The 27,692-nt window shown below is 37.7% G+C and overlaps 1 protein-coding gene across 2 annotated transcripts in view; it reads right to left on the reverse strand.

The window, feature by feature from the left end:
• Positions 1 to 27,692, reverse strand: part of LOC126187911 (syntaxin-12-like) — an 86,851-nt gene that overhangs the window by 11,787 nt on the left and 47,372 nt on the right. The window contains exons 5-8 of one of the 2 annotated variants that reach the window (XM_049929267.1): positions 12,889 to 13,018; positions 12,206 to 12,330; positions 11,731 to 11,886; positions 10,454 to 10,511 (exon numbers count right to left, since the gene is read on the reverse strand). In XM_049929267.1, the coding sequence (XP_049785224.1) occupies positions 10,491 to 10,511; positions 11,731 to 11,886; positions 12,206 to 12,330; positions 12,889 to 13,018 (432 nt within the window). In that variant the 3' untranslated portion in view covers positions 10,454 to 10,490. Of the gene's footprint in view, positions 1 to 10,453; positions 10,512 to 11,730; positions 11,887 to 12,205; positions 12,331 to 12,888; positions 13,019 to 27,692 lie in introns of those variants that run through there. The other variant, XM_049929266.1, reaches the window with a different exon arrangement.

Here is a 27,692-nt window from a genome sequence, read left to right on the forward strand (position 1 = left end):
CTGTCCATTATATAGCAGACTGTGAGACACATGTAACACATCTGTTTTAATAATGTATTCATGTTGTGCTGTACCTCTCCTCTGTGTTCAAATTGTTTGACACACCTGACAATTCTTGTTTTCTTAAAGATTAAAGTCACAGATCAAGCAATCTTGAAGTTCATGAGATTTTACAGCTTTTGCTGACTACTCAACAAACACATCTTGAACTCCTGTAAAGATGTATGTGTAGTGCATGCTGTTGCTCCATTTTGCTGAATATATCCATTGATTCCTTATTAGGTAAATGCCCATAGCACAAATTTTATTGAAATTAAAAGAATTTTTTTCTCCAAAATGAATAAATTCCAGAAAAAGTTGTAAATTATGCTCATTCCTTTTTTCAATGATCCTGTTTAAAACTGACATATTCCTCCTATTTTTGTAACTGCTATTAGAACCAGCTTATTTTCTCTCCTGGTTAAAACCAATGTTTTCCCTATACATTTATGTAGCATTTTGGAGAAAACCTGGTATATTACTAACAAAGGATAGTTCTGTACTTGTTTTCAGGCTCTACAAAAACTAAAATGGCAATGCTCTTAATGTCAGTTATCTATTCTTACTTAGACACACCGAAAAATTTCTGGGAGTTTTGCTTGCACTATGTATATTCCCTGCTTTACATCATCTGTGTTGTTATCACCTAATTCCCAGAGATTTGTGTTTTTTACTGGTCATTTTTCTGCTTTTTTTGACAATGCTTCAGGAACATGTTTATTCTTCCCCTATATTAAGTGAATTATAACAAGGTTTATATGCAGCTTGGAACACTGTTAGTATGACCTTCCTTTTGATTGTTAGCAATGTTGTCTAACGTACCAAGGCTGGGATACGATGCCTACGCAGCATAAGTATCTGTTTCATTTACTTCATGTGTCAGTTGTTCACAGTTGTCTCTCGTGGTCCTCTCATACAGGGACCATCAAGGAAATGGCATAATTTTCAAATAAGATATACACAGTCAGTTTTCCTTACAAAATATTTTATTTGTTGCAATACACAGTGTATGTTGGGCATTTCAGTTTACATTCATGTTTTAAAGATCATATCACTGAGATGTTGCCTATTTATGTTTATATGTGATTATAGCCAATCCCAAAAATCTGAGCAGCATCAATTCACATATGATTTGGAATATGAACAAGTTCCTCTTGGAACAGCTTGTTACATATACTCAGAACTTGATATACCCCCACAAAAAGGAGTCACATGAGCTTAGATCAGGCAAGCAAGAAGGTCAGTGAAAATTATCATATCTGGGGATAGTGGCCTGGAATCTAATCCTGAAAGATAGCCATTGAATTACAAGCTGTGTGTGCAGTTGCACCATCTTGTTGAAACCATACTCTTCACACTGCCCATCTGCAAACTTGAAGTTCTGGGATGGAGAAGGTTTGGAACACCATAATGTAGTGCTCTGAATTAATGGTCACAGTAATGTTGCTTCCCTAAAAAAAATATGGCCAATAATGACATTCTTTCCAACTGCACACTATGCTGCTACTCTTGAGCTGTGTTGAGGGGACTCATGTAACATTAGAGTGTTTTCATTACTTACAGTTTAATTTGTTAATGAACTTGTTTAAATGAAAGTAGTCTCCTCAATTCATGAGAAACATCATGTTTTCATTATTTCTATGAATTCAAGCTTGGTTTAACAAAATACATGGCATTGTTCATAATCATCTTCACTAAGCTGCTGATATACCTGAATTTTGTATGGGAGGTAGTATCAGTATTATAACTGAGCAGTTGGCCTCAGAGAAAGAGCTATGGCTTTCATTTGTCTGTTATGATGGAAAGCTTAGTTCTGGTGATGTAATGACTCATGGAGCATTGAAAATACACTCTCCAGTGCTTTTTCATAACCAATGAATATGTGATGCAGACACAATGTGACTTTTTCTCCCATTTTAATATTCTGGTCTGCCGAGCTGTTCCACTACTGTGAAAAGCACTGCTAACTTCTTAGCTGCATTAAATAGCTGCTCTTTATCTCTTGCTAGTTTTTTTTGGAATATCTTATTAGTTCTAAAGAAACTGATGTTGATATGTTTGTCCAAACAACATATAACCATGGGGATAAAAATCTTAATGTAAGTGGTAATAAATTATCTGTGTATTTATATTGGTACAATATGGATAAAAGAGGAGTTGTCACATTAATAAAAGAGGAATATAAATAAAAATGTAGACAAAGTAAATTCTGTATAGAGCAGGATATAGAAGCATGTGCTTGTGAATTTATATTAGAAAATGTAATACTTGTGATTGTTACAGTATACAGGTCTCAGTGGTAACAGGAAAATGCCAGGGTGTAATTTTGGAGGGATAAGACTTTCCTTCCTTCCAGTTGGAAAAGACTTTCTGAAACTCTGCCTCCAGGTCATGACGAGGAATGGATGACCTGGATGACCTGGAAATCTTTGAAGAGGTTGAGATCAGGAGTGGGTAGATCAAGGTTTAATATGGCACGATGAGGCTACAGCACAGAAAACAATATTAAGTGTGATTGTGGAGAAGTCCAGACTGTCCAGCACATGATTCATAGTTGACTGTGTCCAGCCTCCCATATTGCAGAAGACTCCATCAAGTGACAAAAAATGTATGGGAAGTGGCCAAATTTTGGTGGAAAATGTATGACGCATGTGCCTATGTATGTTTATGATACAAGAATAAAAAAAATAGTTAATTGTGCTGTCTGTCTTAGATAAAGAAGGGATTATTAACTTGCAGTGATTTTGATGTGACTTTCTTGAAGGAGTCTGACAGAAAAAAATTATCTAGAGAATCTGTTAGTGACTTATAATTTATCGTCATAAATTTCTGTGCCTGAGTTGCTCAAGACAGTAGTACCCTTATAGACAATGCATTCATTCATCACGTGGAATTATGCCATCCTGAGGTAAACAGGGTGTCAGATCATGATGCATAGTTAATTACATTACATAACTTAGTTCCATGTATGGTTCAGAAACATTCAAAGAAAACAGTGAGGCTGATTAATGACATAACAGAATATTTTAAAGAAAGCTTGAAAAATGCTGACTATAGTAAACTCTAAATTCACCATGTTTCTGAAAGAGTTTTTTTTCCAGTTTTGAAAGCAGTTTACATTAAAAGGAAATTAAATGCAGTATCGAGAAGTTACAAAGAACCCTTGGATGATTGCAGGTGTCAGAATACCTTCACAATGAAAAAGAATCATGTTCAAGATGGCCAGAAAAAATAACAACCCTGAAATTCATATTGACAAAAGTCGTACAAAAATGCTACGATATACACATGTTTTCCAAAATTGATGGATCAGACAGTAAAATCAAATCAAATTGGAATGTTATTAAAAGAGAGAGAAGGAAAGAACCATGAAGATGAGTTCATTTCTGTTAAGGAGAATGGAAGCTCTGTAAAAAACATTCAAGTGTAGCAGATATATTTAATAATTACTTTGTAAAACTGGATAAGAAAATGTTCCAAATACTTCAGAAGAAAAAGCAAAACAGTACACTAAAGAAGCAATTCAGAGGATATTTAGTGAAATAAAAATTGATCTCATGTCCCCATCTGAAATAAAGAAGATCATTATGACTCTAAAAAGTAAAAGTTAATATGGGGAGGATAATACCTCCAATAAGACATTAAAAAGTTGTGTTCCTGTAATATTCTTATGTAATGCATCGTTAACTCAGTGTGTTTTCCAAGACAGATTAAAATTTGTCATTGTTAGGACTTTCTATAAGAAAGGTGACTCTACAGACATCAATAACTGCCATCCAGTGTCAACCCCTTCACCGCTTCCTAAAATTTTGTGATGTTTTGTCACTCATCTGTGTAATAATGAGATTCTTAGCCAATTCTAGTTTGGATTTCGAAAGGGCCACTGCTTTGAGATAACTATTTATAAGTTTACTGATCACACAATAAAATCTTTAATGTGCAGTCAATCCCACCGCACGTAAGTGCAGAAGCAGACATTCAGATTCTGGGGAGTCTGCAATGCCACACAGAGGAATCGGAGCATCTTGGAACCCCAAACAAAATAAAATACAGGAAAGCAAACCACATAGAAATTTTTAATGCAAATTCACTTTTGAAACTGGGGAAACTTAAGACTCTAATGGACACATTAAGTGAACATAAAGTCATCATTACGGCTGTGCAAGAGACCAGGTTCTTGGATGAGGACAGCTTTGAATCAGGAGGATTCAGGATACTTAAGGGGAAGACGGGGACAAGAGTTACGAAAAATGTTCCCCACCTTGGGACAGGTTTCATAATTGACAAGAAAGTATTAGGCTCCATTATATGCTGTGAGTCTGCCTCTGAAAGGCTATCCACACTCACGTTTAAATCGACCAACAGAGTATATATGTTCACGCCCCTATAAACATTAACAACAAAAAGAATAAGGAGAAGGTGGATCTATTCTGGGACAAACTAGATGACACGATCCAAAAGATCCCCAAAAAAACATAATGTCATCCTTCTAGGTGATTTTAATGCCCAAGTGGAGAGAGGGAGAAAAGGTTCAGGCATATAGTGGGAAGATACTTGGCACATAACAGGATGAACCCAAATGGTATCATGCTCATCAAATTATGCCAGGTGCACAGTTTGGTCCTGAAGTCAACTAGCCTTAAGAAATTGCCAAGAAAGCAGAAGACATGGATTTCACCTAACCCTCTCCTGGGAGAATTTCAGTTAGATCATGTTGTAATAAAGCGGAAATTTCATAAGGAAATCCAAAATGTTAGGGTTCTCAGAGGGGCCAACATCAACTCTGACCACTACCTATCTAAAGTGAAACTGAAGATCATCCCCAACAGTAACTTCCATAGGAAAATCCTTGCATGAAGGAGATATGATCCTTAGAAAATAAAGGAGAAGGAGGAGGAATGGGGCAAGTTAGCCAGCGACCTAGAAGACCAGGACTGGAAGCAGATGGAGAAGAGTCCTATAACCAAGGAAGAGCAGCTTGGTCCTGTTACCAGGATGAAGAAGCACAGGTGGTGGAACAATGAGTGTGATAGACTACTTGATCTGAGGAAGAAAGCATCGCACATCTGGCAAACCAAAAAGGATGAGAGTGCCTGGCAGCACTTTGTGGAAACTAGGAAGATTTGCTAAGAACAACATGAGACACTATTATCAGATCTTCAGGGAGAAGCTAAACAGATATGACCCTCAAATCTCAAACTTCAGGACAAAAAAGAGAACATGGCATATAGTAATAGGGGCAACTGTAAGATACTAGCAGAATACTTCAAGGAACTTCTAAACTGCGAGGAACCACACCAAAAAATGGCGTTTGATGGTGGACCGAAGTCATGCCCCAACCCAAACTCTAAACCCCCATCTGTAAGTGAGATTCAGGCAATACTAAAGCATATGAAAAATTTCAAGGCATCAGAGAAAAATCAGATAACAGCCGAATTATTGAAGTATCCTAACAAAAATGCAATTGTTTTACTTCAGAAACTTTTTGAGGAGATATGGAAGAAAGGAATCCTTTCAGAGGGATGAAAAATGGCCCTGATGCACCCTCTTCACAAAAAACGTCCTAAATCTGATCCCAACAACTATAAAGGGATTTCCCTGGTGGATGTGAACTACAAGATATTGTCCAGAGCTTTACTAGAAAGAGCAGAATCTCAGTTGGATTGCCAAATTGGGGAGTTCAAAAAATGATCAGATGTGTGTGAATTCCTAAGAGACCAAATGGCTGAGGTCTTCAGTCCATTGACTTACACACTACTTAAACTAACTTATGTTAAGAACAACACACAATCATGCCCGAGGGAGGACTCAAACCTCCGGCGGGAGGGACTGTGCAATCCGTGACCTGGCACCTCAAACCGCGTGGCCACTCCACTCAGCCCAAATTGGGGAGTATCAAGCAAGGTTTAGGAAAGGAAGATCCCACCCTGAACAGATCTTAAACCTTGCATTTTAGCATATCAGAAGCAGAGGGCGAAACCATATATGTGACTTTTGTAGTCTTCCGAAAGGCTTACGATTCCATGGACAGAGAGTCATTGTTCAATATTTTGGAGGAGTTTAGCTTGTACAGGAAAACTCTAAACATCATCAAGGAGGCGCTCACAAATACATCCTCTAAAGTCAGATTCATGAGTGATCTATCGGAACCTTTTGAGATCAGAACAGGGGTCCAACAAGGGGATGGTCTCTCACCCCTGCTGTTTAACTGAGCACTCAAAAAAGTTGTGAGGGGATGGAATGCAAGAACAAGAGGAAGAATAAGACTTGGAAAAAAACACAAAGGAATCGAGATTAAGTATTTGGCGTTTGCTGAATGACATGGCACTGTTCATGGAAGCGAAGCTAAAGAACAAATCGCCGAGTTGCAAGATCAGACAGGGAAGATAGGACTTAAGATTCCTTATGAAAAAATGAAGATTATGACAAATATAATAAATACTCCCAAGAGAATTAAAGTAGGAGCTAAAAGATAAAGGTGGTTAGGAGTTTCAAGTACCTAGGGGAATGGATTGAATGGAACAACCTTGAAGGGAAAGCTGTGGAAGCAAGAAGGACCAAAATGGAACTAGCTTTCCAGAAAACCAAAAACACATACAATAAGAAAGCCCTCTACTGGAACACCAAAATAAGGCATTATAACACAGTAATTAAGCCGGAAGCACTTTATGCAGCAGACACACTAGTCATGGGGAGGAAAGGGCAAATGAAGAAATTGGAAATCAAGGAGAGAAGATCATGGGTCCCAAATTCGAAAATAACAAACAAGTTTTCTATAGAAATGAAGCCTTCTATGTAAAGTCAGAGAGACTCTCAGGAACTATGAGAAAAAGGAGGATTGATTTCAGTGGACACATACTCCAAATGAATCCTGACAGACTAACTAAACATATCTTTGACTTCTTTTACAAAAAAAGACTAAACCCAATTGGTTTAAGGAAGTGGAAAAGGATTTGAGAAAACTCCAGATTACCAAAGTCATGTTAAAGAATGGTACAGCCAAGACTGTGACCAAAGACAAAACTAAGAGGTTCCAAGTTAATATCGACACCAGGAAACCAATACATATAGCAGAAGAGGAAAGAAAGAAGAGATCATGTAGAATGAAGAACTATTGGGAGAAAAAGAGAGCACAAGCTTGATCTGATGTACCATAAAGATGGGTGATTCGAAGTGAAAAAAAAAAAAATCTTTAAATGATAAAATATCACCAGGATTTATCAAAGGCATTTCATTGTGTCAAGTATGATATTCTATTAGAGAAGTTAATGTTTTATAGAATATGTAGTTCATTACATGACTGGTTTAGTTTTTATTTTAAAAAAATAAATGGTGAAAGTTGCCCTAAGTTGTTTGAGTAATATATAGAGGGGTGCCACATCATTTGCATATAATGAAGGATTCAAGGAACATCATGTTGATTAAGCTGGAAAATCCAAGCAAAACAGAAAAAGAGGTATAGGCCAATCACATTGCTCAGCACCATCTACAAGCTTCACGAAAGACCCCTATACAACTGATTGAGCCCAAAAATATTTGAATCAATCCCAGATGAACAAACAGGATTTTCATCTGCTACAAGCTGCATAGACTGGATTCTCTCTCTGACAACTCATATAGAGGCAGACTATCAAAAAAAAGCCAAATAAATCTTCAACTGCTTTCATAGATTGAAGTGCAGCTTGTGACACTATCTGGAGACATGGGCTGTTGTACAAACAAAATAAACTAAAGTGGATTATTCCATGCAGCCATACTACCTGTCTCATTGATAATATGCCTGCAGTGAGAACTTTTAAAGTGATTTCTGGAGAAATGATTATCACCGTGATAAGATTCAATAGCAGGTTGCCACAGGGTTCAGTTCTTGCCCTACTCTTCTTCAGTCATTATATTTTCAATGTGCCAAAGACACAGTCTGCAAAATCTGGCTACACAGATGACTGGACCAGCAATACAATATGAATCATTCAAGGCCACCAAAGACTCTTGAGGTCCAACTTAAAGCTGCTGAGTAATACTCCAACTAATGAGGCTGCAGCTGAACCCAACTAAGACAGATGTATCATGCTTCTGCCTTTATAACTGCTCAGCAAGAAGAGAGCTTAGTGTCAATTTTGAAGGAAATGTCTGAGTCATAACAATCACCCTAAATATTTAGGAAACACAATGGGTACTTAGGCTCATCTATTCAGTGGTGGAATACAGTGCTTCTGTATGGATCAATAGCTCAGATATGAACAAGATTGATGTGATGCTAAACAACAGTATGTTCACTATCAGCAGTACAATAAAAGCCACTCCTATTGCATAGCTACCAGCCTTGAACCATGTACTACCATCACAGATGCCCTGCTTAAAGAGTGTCACAAAATTAACAATAACCCTCAGTTAACCATGTTTAAGTTCATAGCTGACCTGGATCCCAGAAGACTTATACAAGAATACTAGCACTAGTCAGTGCTAAAGAACTGATAAACTCCAACTGTGACATCCACAATGCATGCAAACCATACTGGCAAGAGCACTGCCCACCAGAATTACAAGGTTTCATGATCACATATCCTGCCTTCAATCAATCACACTAAACTGCATACACTCTGACCATGGCAGAAGAACCAACACTCTCCATAAGTGGGGAAAGATACCATTTCTAAAATGTAACTGCTTATTCAAAAAGCAAACAACTTGACGCAAAGGGGAAAGGTGTCCAAATCAAGCCTACAAGAGACCCTTCACCAACTTCCTTGCAGCGACAGTTGAGGCGATTAAGTATATCCAATGCTTAATTTATAATGGAGTTTGTTACACAGTATGCATATGTGCGTATGAACTACATTAACTTCATTGTTATATGAGTATATATACACATCACAATGTGTGCCATATAACAAATAAATAAATTTAAAGGCATCAACAGAGAAATTAGCAACTGATGTTCCTGTGAGTTATTGACCGGTGTTGCACAAATGAGCTACCTAGACAGAGAGGAGAGGAGCAGGAGGAGATGGACAAAGAGAGGGGGGGGGGAGGACAGGATGGACAGAAGAAAGGAGGGGGGGGGGGGAAGAAGATTAGAATGTGTATACAATTTCCATTCATCACTAATCTGCATAAATAAAAATATAAGTGTTCATTTGTTCAAAAGCTTTAATCAGTGAAATTTCTTCACCAAGTGCTTTGAAATTTTGTGCAATGTTGCATTTGAATATGCATGTGTTTTTTATACCTATTAGAGGGCAATCTTTTGAACAAAAATATAAATGTACATATACTGGGTGTCTCTTGTAAGAGCCATCAGAAGCATTTTCTCTGCTGTTTTGGGAGATATTTGCAAAATGTAGCTGGTGTTAGCCAAAAAAGTACTAATCAATGCATGTTTCATGTGATGTTCAGCATTGACAGAATGAGTCAGTTTGTTTCCAGTTTCAAACTAAATTATTTTTAACCCATTAGCACCAGAATTAATTTTTTTGTGATTTTTTTTTAAAATTGTGTTGTTATGTCTGTTGACGAAAGTCATTACCACTGTTAGCAAGATATTTGATGTTGCCATATGGCAACGCTAGGCGCTTTCACTACCTACATTTATATGGATTACAACTTCAACTAAAATAAGTAGGTTATTGAAATTTCTTATTACATATACAAGTTTTGTGCAAATTTATTGTTCAGTCTTCATCATACAATTGATACTTTATAACACAGTACAATTAATAATCAAGAATCAAATCTTGGACTCAGCATTATTTTACATGAAATGGAATAAAACAGCCAGTACACAATCCCACTTTGCACTTTGAACACATTGTTCTCACAATAGATTTACAGTTCTTGTGTGCACACCTTTTCTTCTTCTTTCCTTCTGTGTGCTGGACGAGTTGGTAAGTCTTATCAAACCTAATTGAATCTGATATGCGGCTGTCGGAACATGCCCTTGATGCAGGTGGTCTCCCGGCTCCTTTTGGTAAAGCTTGGTGTCTTTGCAAGTGCACTGTTGCTACTTCTCTCTTGAAATCAAGCTGAGAAATAGTTTGGTTTCTTGCTTTATTGTACAAAATCCAACTGTTTTGTATGGCGACATCTAACATCCATGTAAAGAAACACCAGTATCATTTCTTGCTTCTTATTGCAATGCGATAGCATGCTAGATTCTGATCCATCTGATCAGTACCTCCCATATATGTATTATATTTGGCTATCAGTTTTGGTCTGGGAATCATTATATTTCGCTTTTTTAGTTGCAAGAATCTCTTGACTTGGCCAACTTCTTGTGCACCACATGAAGAAGAGATCATTGTGACAACTGAGTTGTCCAGCCACTGCACATACAATAATCCATCATTCTTCTCTATTGCTGTCTCAAAATATCCTCGATCTTTCTTGGAAAATAATTTTGGGGCTCAACAAACACATCACCTCCAGTATCGTCATTATAAAGAATCAGTGCCTCAGGAAGCGAGAAACCTCTTCTAAAACAAAAACGAGAAAATTCGTCCTTTTACTGAGTACAAGTGCCTGGTGTTGCCATATGATAACACTGATGTTCAAACAGCCTAAATGAACGCAATTTATTTCACAGCAAGCACTAACCTCCAAAGAATATATATTTGAGTATTTAAAGCACAACCATACTAAAAAACCAAATTATATATCATAAGTTACTGTGTAAAACATACTTACTCGAACTTATACTCCATTTTTCTTGGTCATTCAGCAAACAATGACTTCCAACACTGCTTACGCTGCAGAATTTAAATGTATTGTTAAAACTGTTGGATTGTAGTGATATTTACAGTCTTGCGGAACAGAATCCAGTGCTGCCAACACTCTCACTTCGTTGATGTCGTGGAATCAATGATTTTAAAAAAGTGTTACAAACATTGCCTTATGGCAACACACGGCACTAATGGGTTAAATTAGAATTTTATGTGCCCTTTCAATAGAGCATTACCATATTAGTTTAGTGTGATATTCATTTTACCAATAAATATTAATAGCAACACTAAAACATGAGGAGAACCAGTACTCCAGCAATGACAGAGGAGCACTCTTCTACATGGTGGTAGCAGCCAGGGCGGGCCAGGGCAAGGCTGTTGCTGCTGGAGTATTCCTCATGTCGTACTGTCACTGTTGATAGATACCTGTAAAATGAATATCACACTATACTAACCTGGTACTACTTTCGAATAGGTACCTTTAAAAATCATTTTGTTTGTAACAGGAAATAAAACAATGCTTTCCATCAACACCAGGTGTTGCGTGAAAGATGTGATGAACAGCTACATGTTGCAAAAACAAAATAGCAAATATCTACTGAAACACCAGAGAAAATGTGCCTGATTTTATTTATTTTTTTTTTTTTTTTGGGTGGGGGGGGGGGGGGGGTAGGAATGGACATAGAGATTGGGAATAGGAGATTAGGGTGTATATCCAATTGATGAGTTGCTAGTGTTGAATATATAGACATCTGCAAGATGTGTTGTGCCTTGACCACAGGTGATGCCAAATATTAAATTTTCACCACACAATCACTCCAAATGTTGTATTCTAAAGATTTTGGATTATTCTGCATTATAAAATATTAGCTTTATTGTAACTTTTTTAGTGTCTCATTCTATTCTCACTCACCTATTGTGCAACAAACAGTATAAAATTGCAAGAAATATGTTGACTTAAGTATGTAGATACCTTGTGAATGGCTGCTTGCTGTAACTGTTCTGTTCCTTCAGTAACATGTATGGTGGTTTCTTCCACATTGGCTTCAATGTTGTCAACATTCTCACTTTGTTCATTAATCAGTGAGGAAATTTCTCTCATAAGTTGATTGATGACCAGAATGTCTTCCTGTAATAACAGTATCTCTAATACAAACTTTTTGTTCATGAAATACAGGTCTGTTTATCAGTTGTTAGCAGATCAAGAGATGTACAAAGAGTGTAAGGAATCACAAATTTGCAGAACCTGGCGCTTTTCTGTATGGAAAAAAATTGACTTTCTAAAAGTTTAGAGTCAGAAATTAAACCCATTATTGTAGTTTGTCTCATTCACAGTAGTGCAAGAAAGGTGCAAATTAAGAAAAGCAATGCCAGTGACCACCAAAAATTCTGTGTTACCTTCAGCACACTCACAAACTGAAAATTGCACCATTTTTGTGTATGTGTACCTGTAGTTTTTGAACTTCTTGTTCTTGTTCCTCTACAAAACGGAGTTTCAGTTCCCATTCATGCAATCGGATCTGTTCATCTTCCACATCATTTTCATGTTCTAATCTTGGCTCTGAGTATTGTCCTATAACACAAATAATAATAAAGTTCAATCATGCTATCTATCTCTATGCAAAAAAAAAAAAAATCATATTCATGTATGATTCACAGCATGGCTTACACAAATTTTCTGAAGAAATTACCAATACAGTGCATCTGAACAAATTCTATTAATGTGGGGTAATGCTAATGTATTATATAAATTTTGTTGTTTTTGATCCAACTGCTTCAGTATTTTATGAATAAAATGCATAGTAATATAATTTTACATAAATATTACAGAGACTCCTACATAGTCGATTATAATTGGCTGCATCCACCATGTTGTTTTGATGTTGATTTAAATTAGTAATTTCCTTGTGTTATGCTTTGACCACATTAATAGTGCTGTTATTGAAAACTAACTTGATTTCAGACAAAAATCACACATGAATGAATATAATAGCAGAATATCTAAAACACTGAGTGTAATGATTTTTTTTTTTTTTTTTTTTTTAGATTTGAAGGCAGTTTTCAATAAATTAAGTAATTTGTAAAAAAAGAAGAAGAAGAAGAAGAAGAAGATGAAGAAGAATCTGCAAACCTTCTGTATCTGAGCCTGATGTAATTTGGTTCTTTCTCTTTTCTCTTATAATTTTCTGTGTATTATGGAATTCATTGCATATCACCATAAATTCATCTGACAGCCGCTTCAACTGCAGTTTCCATTTTCTCTGGAAATTAAAGTTAATCATATTGTACAAGCTTCAATTAAAAAATTTATACCACCGAAGTTAATGTAAACTAACATGAAGAAGAGACTTCAGGCTGTCTAAAGATGAAGTGTATGAAACTACAAATAAATGAAAACAAAGAAAATATCTTTTCAGGAGTCACGTTAGGAAAGCAGAAATTTATATGACTAATCACAAGAAGGGGAGTGGAACAAAATGGATAAAATTCCATGTTGTTGAGCACCGTAGCAGCAACAGCAATACAAGTGAGAGATACTAATAAAATTTCAAAAGTAAAAGTACTGTTATGATAGCTATACATTTTAAGATACTACCAATGGATGCAATTTTCATGTAATATAAGTAATGATATTGGGCTATAATAATTGTGATTGCAGTATGAACTTTGAGTGAGGGAAACTCTCAGAAGAGTTATGTAACATGTTCTTTAATCTTAATACTATGATTTTTGAGCACCAGATGTCATAATATCTTTGGGAATAAAAACAATTGGCATGTCAGCACAACGTTATGCTATATGTTCATTGTTACTCCCTGTAATTATCAATCAACAAGCTGTTGTAATGTTGAAATAGTGAGATTATTTTTTTCTGCTGAGTGAAGCAGTAATAAGCATGCCTCTGATGTGATTGGACATATTTTTGTATTTTTGGCAAACAATGTAATTTTGGCTTTGTTAATGTGAAAATTCAAGACTGTATGATATACAGAAATATGACAAAATATATTAACATAACAACAAAAATTCTGCAAGGAAAATCTTCTTATTTATTTAGACCAATTCAACCATGATGACATAAAATATGACAATTTCAGCTTCAAGAATCAGACTCGTAGGCAAGAAGAACTGGAGCCAGCTCTACACAAAAAGCTAAGTAAACTAGAAAGTTTATTGTTATCTTTGCTCCTATCAAATTTTTCATAAAAGACTTTGCTCACTGTGGACAATAACTGGATATAGAAAGGTGGGAGGGATTATGAAGCACACATTTAAAAAAAGGACAAGTAAGTAATAGAAACTTAATCTCCCCACTTTATAAACAACAAACTATCACTGTACCACATTAGAATGTAATCAAGTGAATGAGAAAGAAAGTAACTACTTTCACAAAAGCTGCTGCTTATAAGACTCCTGCCACACTGCCTTACTTCAATGATAATTACCCTTCTCCATCTTGATAATGGATTGTTTCATCACTAGTATTATTTAATGATCAGCTGGGTGAAGTGCATTAAGCACAATGGATTGAGATACCACTATTCATTTATTATTCCTTTTTTGAGAGGTTTTACTGAAACAAAGTAATGAAATCATGCCATGAGCTTCAAATAAAACTTCAGGTTTTATGAGTCTTTCAGTCTTGGTTGGAATTCCCTAAGTGTGAATTACTGTTTAATATTATTCCAACATGCAACCTTAAAATTAAGTACACTACTTACCTTTCTATGACCAGGAGTTTGCAACCAGTCACACCTGAAGACTCCACATTAATGTCTACCATGCTGGTGTGTGCTCAAAAACAAGCAATCACAAAACTAACTATCGAGCCCAGAGATGCTTGACCGACCAATGTTGCATCTCCAGGAGGTTGTATTTATTCTCATATAAATCAAGATGCAGCAACAGTAACCTCACATACTTCCACAGGTATTTTAATAGCTGCTGCTTATCTCTTGCTTATAGAATATAGATTAATATTTTCTTGATTTCAGTGGTATTTAAAAAAAACAGTTACCTATAGCTAACAGAACTTAATAAGCTTTGAATCTAGATATTCAGGTAATCTGTGAAAAAGACTGCCTGAAGATGTGTGTTTTTAATTTACTTTTGAATGGCTTAGGATTAATGTTAGAAGGGAACATATTGAATATCTTTGCACCAGAGTGCATAACTCCATTCTGAACCCTGGACAAGGAGGGAAAGTCTACCTTGTTGTGCAACTGTGCAGATCACAGTACAGCTGAAACTGATTGTTGTTGTCAGCAACAAAATTCATTAAGGAAAAATATGCCAAGAAGTTACTGTAGGAATTTCAGAATTCTTAAAATAATTCTGCAGAATGTGTAGTTATCTACTGTTATCTACTCTTTCCCTGCACAGGTCACACCAATATTCAAGAAAGGTAGTAGCAGTAATCCACTTAATTACAGACCTATATCATTAACGTCAATATGCAGCAGGATTCTGGAACATATATTGTGTTCGAGCATTATGAATTACCTCTAAGAAAATGGTCTATTGACACACAGTCAACATGAGTTTAGAAAACATCGTTCTTGTGAAACATGACTGGCTCTTTTTTTTCATGAAGTGTTGAGTGCTATTGACAAGGGATTTCAGATTGATTCCCTATTTCTGGATTTCCAGAAGACTTTTGACACTGTACCACACAAGTGGCTTATAGTGAAATTGTGTGCTTATGGAATATTGTCTCAGTTACGTGACTGGATTCATGGCTTCCTGTCAGAGAGGTCACAGTTCATGGTAATTGATGGAAAGTCATTGAGTAAAACAGAAGTGATTTCTGACCCTTTGCTGTTCCTTATCTACTCGTATATAATTGATTTGGGAGACAATCTAAGCAGCCGTCTTAGGTTGTTTGCAGATGACACTGTCGTTTATCAACTAATAAAGTCATCAGACGATCAAAACAAATTGCAAAATGATTTAGAAAAGATATCTGAATGGTGCAAAAATTGGCAGTTGGCCCTAAATAACAAAAAGTGTGAGGTCATCCACATGAGTGCTAAAAGGAATCCGTTAAACTTTGGTTACATGACAAATCAGTCAAATATAAAGGCCGTAAATTCACAAAATACCAAGGAATTACAATTACAAACAACTTAAATTGGAAGGGACACATAGAAAATGTTGTGGGGAACGCTAACTGTAAACTGTGTTTTATTGGAAGGACACTTAGAAAATGTAACACATCTACTAAGGAGACTGCCTACATTACGTTTGTCTGTCATCTTTTAGAATACTGCTGCTCATTGTGGAATCCTTACCAGATAGGACTGTCAGAATACATCAAACAAGTTCAAAGAAGAGCAGCATGTTTTATATTATCATGAAATATGGGAGAGAGTGTCACTTAAATGATACAGGATTTGGGCTGGACATCATTAAAAGAGAGGCATTTTTCGTTGCATCGGAATCTTCTCACGAAATTCCAATCACCATCTTTCTCCTCTCAATGCAAAAATATTTTGTTGACACCAACCTACATAAGGAGAAATGATCACCACAATAAAATAAGGGAAATCAGAGCTCATACAGAAGGATACAGGTGTTCATTCTTTCCACGCGCTGCGAAATTGGAATAATAGAGAATTATGAAGGTGGTTCGACGAACCCTCTGCCAGGCACTTAAATGTGATTTGCAGAGTATCCATGTAGCTGTATGAAATATTGTTACTGCTTACTTGTGATGAATAAAAATTCATTTGAGAACATTTTGAGGCTCAATTTACGGCTAGTAATTACATGCTGAGGGTGAAATGTTTAGTATTACTGATAGCCATGTATAACAGTGTACAACCGTACTCTAGCATTTGGATCTCTTAGTTCCTTCCTCAGAGAAGGATAAACAGCAAGAGCAGGTTTCTCAGACCCTAGGATGAGAGGACGCATGTGTTGTGAGCAGTGCTTTTTTTCTAAAAAAATGTTTGAGGGTACTCCAACATGGGATATAATGCAGCGAAAATTAATTATAACTGAAGCATGGGATACCACCCGTCTGATTTTAGCCGTGACTTCATCAACATGTAAAACTACAAATAAGAAAAAAAAAAAAAAAAAGAAGAAAAAGGTATCGGACTCTTCAGTTGACTTTACAGCTCAAATGAAGCAGGTGATACTGAGAAACACACAAACATACAGGAGAAAGTGGTATCGAACACTTCAGTTTACGTCACCTCAAATGAAGCATGCGATTTGAGCGTACGCATGTTTAGCACTACCATCGCCCACTGTTAGCGGGTGAAGACACTACATGCTTGTCGAACTGGCTGCCAGCGATTCAGTTGTCGAGAACGGTTGCCGCAGAAATGCTTGAAACAGTGAATGACATCGATTTTCCCACCAAAAACTTCACTGGTATCATTCGTATTGCAATTACCAACATGAAAATATGAAACAAAAAATTTATGTCCATGAAATAAATGTTTGGCACTCTTCCAAGTTCTCAACATTGTAAAAAAATTACTTTGGCGACGAAAAAGTTTAGGGGTATGCATCCCCCAGTGTTCCCCCAGAAAAATAGCACTGGTTGTGAGGATGAGGGGAGAGAAAGATGTTGTGGGAGGCATCAGAAGGGGAAGGAGGTAATAGATACTACCCCTTTGGTAAGCACTGTACCAGCTTCAGTACGAGATGATGAGAACAGACTGAGAAATAAAGCTGGATTAGGCAGAAGAGAAATAAAGTGAGTTGTGCAGTTAAGAGCAAAGAGGAAAAAGAAATGGGGGGAGAAAGAAAGAGAGGGGAAAGATTGGGATGGTAGAAGGGGCAGATGAAGATGAGAAAGTAAAAGCGATAAAGAAAATAATTAATCGAATAAGGCATAATAAAACAAAACATACACATAAAATGTACGTGTATAATGAAAAATGAATATGATAATGTAAAAGAGAAGGGCACTATCTGCCAATGCAAGCCAAATCCAGGATTGTATCAGGATGTGAGAATGTGTTGGAGTGCAGCAGGCACTCTGCTCTCTTGAGTCACATTGTAGAGTATGTTCAGCAACCAAGTTTGACGTGTCCCGGTAGCAGACAGTGCTCAACCAGTTTAGTATTGGCTGTTACTATGAAAAACATAGTGCATCAGATACAGTTTATCTGGTAAAGAACATGCCTGGTTTTGTAAGTTGTTCTACCTTCGATATTGTAGGAATAATTAGTAGTAGGGGCTGGAGTAGGGGGTAGTGGATATGTTTGTGGGGTAGGTTTTACTGCGGGAATAGTTGCAGGAATAGTGACCAGAGAATGTTATATGGTTTGACTACAATGCTGTAGAGCTTATGAGGTCAACAGAAGGCAACCATGGATGTGATGGAGATGATATTATGGAGACAGAACCTATCTGCAGGGCTTGACTTGAGAAATTCATAGCCTTATCAGACATGTATTCAAACATTCACAACATGGGTACTGCTGGGTGACATAAAGGTTGCTTCTGAGTTTTTTTGGATGTATGAGCTGTGTTTGTCAGAGGTTGATAAGACATGGATGATTTGTTAGTGATTAAGATGTGTGGTATACATGTAGGAGAGGAAAACCTACAAGAGGTTGTTGGTATATGTGTCAAGTCTTTTGTTGCTGTAGATACCTTAGCTGTAAGAAATGGAGTGTTTGATGTGGATGGACTGAGAACTGTCATAGTGTAAACACAGTTATTTGCTTATTAGTTAGTTTTATATGGACTGAGGTTATATGTGGGCTTCAGTAAGGTGGAGATCAGTGTCAAGCAAGAAACTGGGAAAGAACCAGAATTGGAGTTGTTGTAGGACGTGGAAGAGTTCTTCTTCACCAGGAGCCCAGATTACAAAGATGTCATAGACAAAGCTGCACCTACCAGGAGAGCCCAGCTTCTGGTTCTGGAGGAACATCTCTTTCATGTGGCCCATGGGAAAGCAAGCAGAATCAAAATGGGTCCATCCTGGTTCCCATAGCAGTCCCCCTGACTGTAGGTCTGGCCCTACTAAGTGAAGAAGTTATGCGTAAGGACGAAATTGGCTAGGGTGGGAATAACTGCCATTTTAGGAAGACATTCAGGTGGCTGTCGGTATAGGTAGTGATGAGAACATTGAAATGAAAACAGTCAACTCATTTGCTTGTAGCCGGCCGGAGTCACTGAGCAGTCTAAATGCTACAGTCTGGAACCGTGCGACCACTATGGTCGCAGGTTTGAATCCTGCCTCAGGCATGGATGTGTGTGATATCCTTAGGTTAGTTAGATTTAAGTAGTTCTAAGTTCTAGGGGACTGATGACCTCAGCAGTTAAGTCCCATAGTGCTGAGAGCCATTTGAACCATTTGCTTGTAATCTTACATATCTAATGAATTATTTTCACATTCTTATGAGTGAAAGCAGTCTGCAGGACCAACCAAACGAAAACAGTTACCCAAAAATGGAGATAGGGAATAACCACTGTCTATATGCTTGAGTACGAGCACTGGTATCACTTACTCTGACGTGGTGGTTCTTATGGACCATGTACCTTGGTGGCACTAGAATCATACTGCAATGGGGTTTCAGGACAAGATCATCTTCTTGCCTTGGTGGATTTCTTTTTCAGTTCACAGAGTATTTCCGCCTGGAATATTGAGTTCTGAGTGGAAGTATTTGATCTGTTCATCAGTTATTGTTGACTGCACTCTGTTATCACTGTTATTACTATTCTGTTGTTTACTTCCGATGTGAGTGGTAGCTTTCAGTTCAGTTTTTTCCATGTTTATCAATAGACTACTGAATTTTGTACCTGAATCAGAATGCTGAAATGCTCAGTGACATAGGAATGAAAGAAATCATATGACTGGATAAAAGTCTTCCTCATGACATATTCATATACAATATCATGATAAATGTGATAAACCATATTTGCAAGGAAGATTTGTATTCTGAAACTATATTAATTAAAGAAAGACAAAGAAAATTAATCAATGATGACAAGTATATCTTGGGAAAAAAATCTTCCCACAAGTGATAGCATATCCTTAAAATGCAAGTGATTAAGTCATCAAACAATTAAAAAAGTATACTGTCTGTTCATGTCAACCCACCAGGTTACCCGAATTGAATCCACCCAGTGGATTACCGATGAAGGCCAGCGTGCCACCCAGCCTGGATGTGTTTTTAAAGCAGTTTTCCACACCCCACTAGGTGAATAATGGGCTGGTCCCCACGTCCTGACTCAGTTACATTACTGGCAGATATCTGAACATGATCTCACTATTCCATGGATTATACTAGACACAGACAGCAGGGGCACACTAATTCCATTCCGGGGGGTATGGGGTGGAGACGGGAAGGGCATCCGGACACCCCTTAACATTAACCTTGCCAAATCCGACCCTAACCACACTGACCCTCTGAAACTGCAGGATAAAGGCACAAGCAAAAGAAGAAAGAAAAGAAGACAGTCTGTTCATGTCACCTCAGCAGTTAACAAAAGAGAATTATTGGTGATAGGTGAAAATCAGCAGGAAGAGACAGAGAGAGCTTCAATACATTTAAATAGAAAAGTAATTGTTCATTTATTTAAACATAAACTGATAATGTAGCACCAGTTATTAGCCTTTTAAAACCAAACACAAATCCGTACTTAATGCCAGAAGTACAAAACATTTATACACACAAAAATAAATACCTAAATTTCGAAAATAATTTTAGCAATATACTTGTACTTTTTATTTGTCTCTGCTTGAAATTAGATTTGTTATTTATCTCTAAAGAAGTGGGCAACCATACTCTGAAACAAATATGTAAATGAAATCACTCAAATCTCTAGGCTGAGTGAAAACTGTAGTAAAACTGACATTAACAACAGAGACTTATATGCCTGGAGAGCGACTGAAACACATTCACAAATATTACATTCCCACAGGCACTAGTTCCATTCTGTTGTTTTGTTTGACTGGAAAAACTGACCAATTGATTGTTAAAACCTGTAAATTATCCCATTACTAGGTGTATGTAGCATTCTAGGATTAAGAGACTATATGAAGGCAGGATGTTTGTGTAAAGTGAGGTTACATCATTAGTGATAAGGAATGTTCTGAATGGGAGAAGAATGGAAATGGATTTGAGACACTGCATGAAGTTTTTGGTGTCTTAGTGTGGGAGGCTCTATGTGACGGGCTGAAGGTGCGGATCAACCAGGGCTGAGATGCATTTGGTAGAGGTTTTGAAGTCAGCTACTATGGAATGATCAGGATGACTGTCTTAGGGTATTTTTGGAAATAGGAGATAAGGAGTTCCATGGAGAAAGTTATAACCCTTTGGGAGGCATATACTTTTACAGATTTTCTGCAGCTCAATCTGTATGGAAGAAATGGTGTCGTTATGAACAGTTTTGTATGTTGAAGTGATCAAGAACTGACAATGCTCCTCTGCCACATACTTCTTACCGTATAGTACAACAGTCATGGAACCATTCTGTACAAGAGGATGATGATAGAGTGGTCTTCATTCAGGTCATGTATAGCTTAAGACATAGCCTGAATATGTCTTGGGATTTTGGTGATATTTTTGAGAAAAGATTGAGTGAGAATACTGAAAGTGAGAAATTCTTGGAATGCCTGGAGAGGGCAGTTTTGGAGAGGAGGAGGAGGATGATGTCTTTGGGATTTGGTGTAGAACTGTTCTGGGCAGGGTTAAATTCTCAAGCTGTTGGTTGTATATTGAGATTGAATGGTGAAGCACTATTTGTAATTGCATGAGATTAGGGGTGAATGAGAGATCTTTGATTTGCACAATGTGATTGAATTTGGATGTTGGAATGGTTGTTAGGCCTTTGGAAAAAATGAATTTCGGCTAGGAGATTGGTAATGGGGGGAGGGCTTGGTGGAGGGAGATATTTTTCTTTTCACTCTTTTTCTCCATTTCCTTTTTCTCCCACTTTCTAATTACACTAGTCATTTAATTTTCTTCATCTTAATTAATCTCGATTTCTCACTCTGTCTGCATCATCTCTGGACTGAAGCTGTCACAGTGCATACCAATGTGCCATCTTTGACCTCCTGCTCTCTCTGATTTTTGTTTCCCCTTGTCCTTAAAACAGGTGGGTCACTCTCAAACTGCAGTCCGAGAGGCCTGTCCATCCTTTGTTACCTTCTGCAACATATCCCTCTTGCTCTTCCCTGAGGAAGGACTTAACAAACCTGAAAGTTAGGATAATGTTGTTCTCAGCACTACCAAATACAGTAATGTCCTGACTTTTACTATCCAAATTTACACAAATCGAGAGTTATGTGATTCATCGGTTTGATTCCCACATGCTGCCCACATGATGTTCAACTTACAAGAATTTCAGACATGTTTCATGTGTGGTCATTTATCTACCGAGATTCTAACTATGTCACCCAAACAAAGCAGAACTGATTCATTACCTTTGTAAAGTAAACTTAATATTATCAAAGAGCTTGACACAAGAATAAAAATTTGTGAATTGGCAAAAAAGTTAGATCCACCAGACTCAATAGTCAGAACAATTATAAAATATAAAGAAAACATTCTCAAAGCTGTGTAAAATGCTCAGTCTTTGAATTCAAGTATCATTTGCTTACAGCATGGTACTGTCACTCAGATGGAAACAATGTTAAGGTAATGGTGTGATAATCATGTAAAAGTGAAAAACTGTCCTGCTTATCAGAACAGGGTGTGCTCTTGAGCTGAGATGATTCTTGAGAAATTGAAGAAATAAGATGGGGAGGTAGCTAAGAATGAAATTTTTAAAGCTAGTAATGACTGGTTTAGCTGATTCAAAAGTCTTTGTAATTGGAACAGCATCACAGAAAGTGGAGAGGCAGCAAGTGTTGATAAAGAGATCATGTTGTCCTATCCAGAATAACTGAAGGCAATGATAGAAGAAGGTGGCTATACCAGTCAAACCATATTCAGGGTAGATTAAACTGGTAGAAGATGCCCAAAAGGCCTTTTATCATGTTTGAGGAGGAAACATTTCTAGGCATCAAAGCCACAAAAAACCAGTTGACAGTGATGGTTGGTGTGAATGCAGCTGGTGACTGTAAATCAAAACTTATTTTATTGCTTATAAACTCCAAGAGCTTTAAAAAATGCATCTAAAGCTGCGTTGCTTGTGATTTGCCAATCGAATACTAAAGCTTGTGTGCAAACTTCCCTTTCTGAGGACTGTTGGTCGTCACTTCCAAGTAGAATGTTATTGCCAATTAAAACAAATCACATTTAAAGTGATGCTATTAGTTCACAACACATGAAGTCATCCTCCTGTTACTCCAATTAATTTCAGCACACATGTGATAGCTGTATGTTTGCTAATGAATAAAACCAGCTTGCTTCAACCACTGTACAGTCAGTCATTAAAATGTTTAAAGCTTACTACATGAGATGATCATTTGCACATTTACATAAAGCTATGAGGAAAAACAACACTTTCTATGGTGAAGAATTTTGGAAGTAATTCAATGTTTTAAATGCTGTGAGAATTATTCGACAACCTTGGAATGAAATTCTACAAAAAACTTTAAATGGTATCTGGAAAAAAAATTCCATTTTTTTCACCACTGAAACCCAGGGGAAATCAGCACTAGATCCTGATCAAATTGATCATGTGATTGAAGAAGTGGTCAGTCTTGCCAGACAGTTAAATTTAGAGATGGATAATGATGACATTCCAGAACTACTGGATTCACACAGTCAGGAGCTGACAGTTGATGAGCTTACAGAAATGTGTGTGCAAGAGAAAAACATTGAACAACCTGATTCTTTACACCCAGTCCAATCAGAAGATCAAATGGTGGTTGCAAACTTGACAGAAGTCCTCACTTCAATTGAAAAAGGTTTACAAGTTTTATAAAAAACACGCTCCAATGAAATGTGCATTTGTACTATAAAATAGGGAATAAAAAATTTATTAGCATGCTATGAGGAAATTTTGCATGAGAAGAAAAAAAATTGACTCATCAGATGACATTGTTAAATTTTATGAAGCTTTTTATGTTACAGTAACTTTGGTTTACATGGTTGCAATGCACAGTACTGTATTGTAATGTAATTTGTTGTATTCTTGAACATCGCTTTGTCCCACAAAATGCAGAAGTGTGTAGAATCACTGCACTTCAGTTCCTGGAGGTAAGTACTCACCAATAGATCTGTCTCATAATTTTATATAATAAATATTTTATTTACTTTAGGAGCACAGACTTAGCAGATATTTCCATAAGACAAAGGAAATGAATACATGCAAGGACGTTGATACTCATGTCTTTTGGTCAACATTCTCTGAGAAGCATCTAGAGGTGAGTCATGCTGAACGTAGCTTCTGATTAGTTTATCTGTGTGTTGATTCCAATTTAACTTGTTATCCAGCTGGATCCCAAGGAATTTTATACCCAGATTTTCATTTACTGTATGATCATTAAGGTTTACTTCTTGTTCTAACAGGTCATTTTTGCTTGTGTGATATTGCATAATATGAAAGTCTGTGAGATTATGACTCACCCTTGTTTGGAAAATTATTTCCCTATAATTGCTGTGTAGGATCTTTAATGAGTAGTGCTATATCCCAATTATTTCCTCTCATTGGCCAGTTTGTCCCCAGGAGGCATTTAAAGTTTATAGAGTGAGCCTGCCTGCAACAGAAACTTGGTCAAAAACCAACTCATTTCAGTAATCCAAATGTGCAGTTCATCACAGGACCACCTGCCCTGTTGCAGCACTTGATGTAATTTCTGTCAAACATGCATCCAACAGATGTACCTGGCCCCTCCCATGCCACTAACAGTTCATCATATGCAGACTACAGTTTGCCATCCTTCCTTCTCTTGACCACAGTGTCTTAATTCCCACAAACTCCAAATTGTTAGGCAGAATTCAGCACAGTAGTTCAGGCAGGCATAGTATCCATGTCAAAAAGCACATGAGCATCACCACTGCATTTGATGGTAAAGAGGCCAGCTGGTTGGCTCGGATAATTCCCAACTGTTACCAGGTGCAACAAATTAGAGGTTGCAAACTCATTTTTTCACTTGTATGGCATTTTCCTCACTGGGCCTTGTCAAGACCTGCAACCAAATGCCAGTGTCCCAGATCACATAGCTATCACAACAATGTTTGAACTGTTTGAATTCCCCTAAATGTTTCACATACCGAACAGTGCTGTACAGATTCTGCAAAGGTTTATTGACAAGATGCTAAGGAATTTACAGTTCTGTTTCACCTGCATTGATAATGTGTTGTTTGGTCATCTTTGCCAGAAGAGCATAGACATCATCTTCAAGACATTTTCCAATACTCTACCTACTATGGAATACTACTGAATTTCTACAGAATGTGTTACTGGCACTACTTCATCAGATGGAAGATATTTGCTGCAGGCATATGCCCACCTCCAGGATGAGTCATCACTCTGAGAGAATCCACAGTGCTAACAATAATGTGAGAACTGTGTCAATACCTAGGCATTGGTAAGTTTCTCTCTCTTTGTTTTCGTTAAAAAAAATTAAAAAAGTGCCATTTACTACCTCACACTGCTGCAGTCCAGGTGGTACTTCACATGGTCATAGCAGGCTCCAGAATCTGTGATTCCTCACAACATCTGTAGAATATCAGTACATGGGAAGCTTCTGAAGTATGCTAGATAAGTCAACATTATTCATGCACATTCTGTTACTTGAGACCCCTTGATGATCTTTTAGGATGCTTCAAATCCTGCTGTGGGTGTTGGCTGCATCAGCACATCAACAGAGACTAGAAATTGTTAAGTTTTTTCTCCAAAAAGACTGACATAAAAAGTGCTCGTGGCCACCATTTTATACAGACCTCATGGTTGCCTATGACGCCCTAAAATCTTTCAGATTTGTGGTTGAAGGCCACATCTTAACCATATACACCAACTATCAACTGCTGAAATTCATACTTTTGCAGCTCCAGAACAACTGTCCGCCAGTCCAATTGAACCACCAGCTGTCTCTGATGTGCTTTCAATAATGGACACTGTTGTGTAGCACTTGCTGAGCTGTAAGGGGCAATCGTGTACCCAGTACCCACATTTGACTTCTTCCCAGTGATTCCTGAACCAAATCATGCATAAGGTAAGGAAAAATGATTTACAGTTTCCAAAAAATTCTAAAAGCACCTCACTTTTCAGTGTAGGTGCTGCAGTGTCACTGATATCTGGGAGCAATAACGTAACGCCTGTTGATTCTGATCAATGCAGCTTCAAGGAATCAAACTACAAGGCTGTGGTACCAAAGCTGTTGCTAAGGTACACTGCTACAGTTGTGAACTACGAAGAATGGAACTAAAGATGAGCTCTGGTGTCTTCTAGATGGCACAAACACTAAACTGTTTCAGTAAAACAAAACTGCAAGCTACTGGATAAGTACAGAGACTGCTGTGTACATAGGCAGACAATGAAATGTAACAACATTCAGTTCTGTAATATTTAAACTACCCTATTGTGATAATTTTGGAATAAAATATTGTCACCATCAAAGGGGTAATTGTCCAGAGTAGTGATTACCAAATTCTACTGCAGATTACTCAGCACTAGAACTTGGATACTTCAGTGAAAAAGTTTAAGTGAGCTCATAAATCATAGTAGTAAATGAAATTGAAGTACTAGGAACCAACAGTGTGCAGTTATTGCTGGGACAGTTCTATGTAACTGTGACTCTCAGTAATACAAAAATTGTCAAATTATTTCCATGTTAGATTAAGTAATCAAAAAACAGAAAATCCAGGATGGAATATAACAATACCAGAAAAGGAGAGTTGCTACTCACCATACAGCAGAGATGCTGAGTCACGATAGGCACAACAAAAAGATTCACACAGTTATAGCTTTCGGCCATAAAGGCCTTTGGCAGCAATAGACACATATACACACACGCACACACACACTCACGCAAACGCAACTTGCACACATGTCTGCAGTCTCAGAGAACTGAAACCACACTGCGAACAGCAGCACCAGTGCATGATAGGAATGGCGACTGGGTGAGGATACGGAGGAGGCTGGGGTGAGGAGGGGGAGGGATAGTAAGGTGGGAGTGGCGGGCGGTAAAGTGTTGCAGTTTAGACATAGGGCAGGAGAGGAGCTGCAGAGGGGGAGGGGGTAAGTAGTGGAAAGGAGAGAAATAAAAAGAAATTAAAAGACTAGGTGTGGTGGTGAAATCACGGCTGTGTAGTGCTGGAATGGAAACAGGGAGGGGGCTGGATGGGTGAGGACAGTGACCAACGAAGGTTGAGGCCAAGAGAGTTACGGGAATGTAGGATGTATTGCAGGGAAAGTTCCCACCTGTGCAATTCAGAAAAGCTGGTGTTGGTGGGAAGGATTCATATGGCACAGGCTGTGAAGGAGTCATTGAGATGAGGGATATCATGTTTGGCAGTGTGTTCGGCAACAGGGTGGTCCAATTGTTTTTTGGCCACAGTTTGTTGGTGGCCATTAATATGGACAGACAGCTTGTTGGTTGTCATGCCTACATAGAATGCAGCACAGTGGTTGCAGATTAGCCTGTAAATCACATGGCTGGTTTCACAGGTAGCCCTGCCTGTGATGGAATAGGTGATGTTATTGGCCAGACTGGAGAAGGGGGTAGGAGGATGTGTGAGACAGGTCTTGCATCTAGGTCTATTACAGGAGTATGAGCCATGAGGTAAGGGATTGGGAGCAGGGGTTGTGTAAGGATGGACGAGTATATTGTGTAGGTTTGGCGGATGGCAGAATACCACGGTAGGTGGGAAGGATAGTGGGCAGGACATTTTTTCTCATTTTAGGGCATGACGAGGAGTAATCAAAACCCTGGCAGAGAATGTAATTCAGTTGCTCCAGTCCCAGATGGTACTGAGTTATGAGGGGAATGCTCCTCTGTGGCTGGACTGTGGGACTTTGGTAGGTGGTGGAGGACTGGAAATATAAGGCACAGGAAATTTGTTTTTGTAC

The sequence above is a fragment of the Schistocerca cancellata genome, chromosome 5 (genome assembly GCF_023864275.1).
Source record: "Schistocerca cancellata isolate TAMUIC-IGC-003103 chromosome 5, iqSchCanc2.1, whole genome shotgun sequence".
NCBI lineage: Eukaryota > Metazoa > Arthropoda > Insecta > Orthoptera > Acrididae > Schistocerca > Schistocerca cancellata.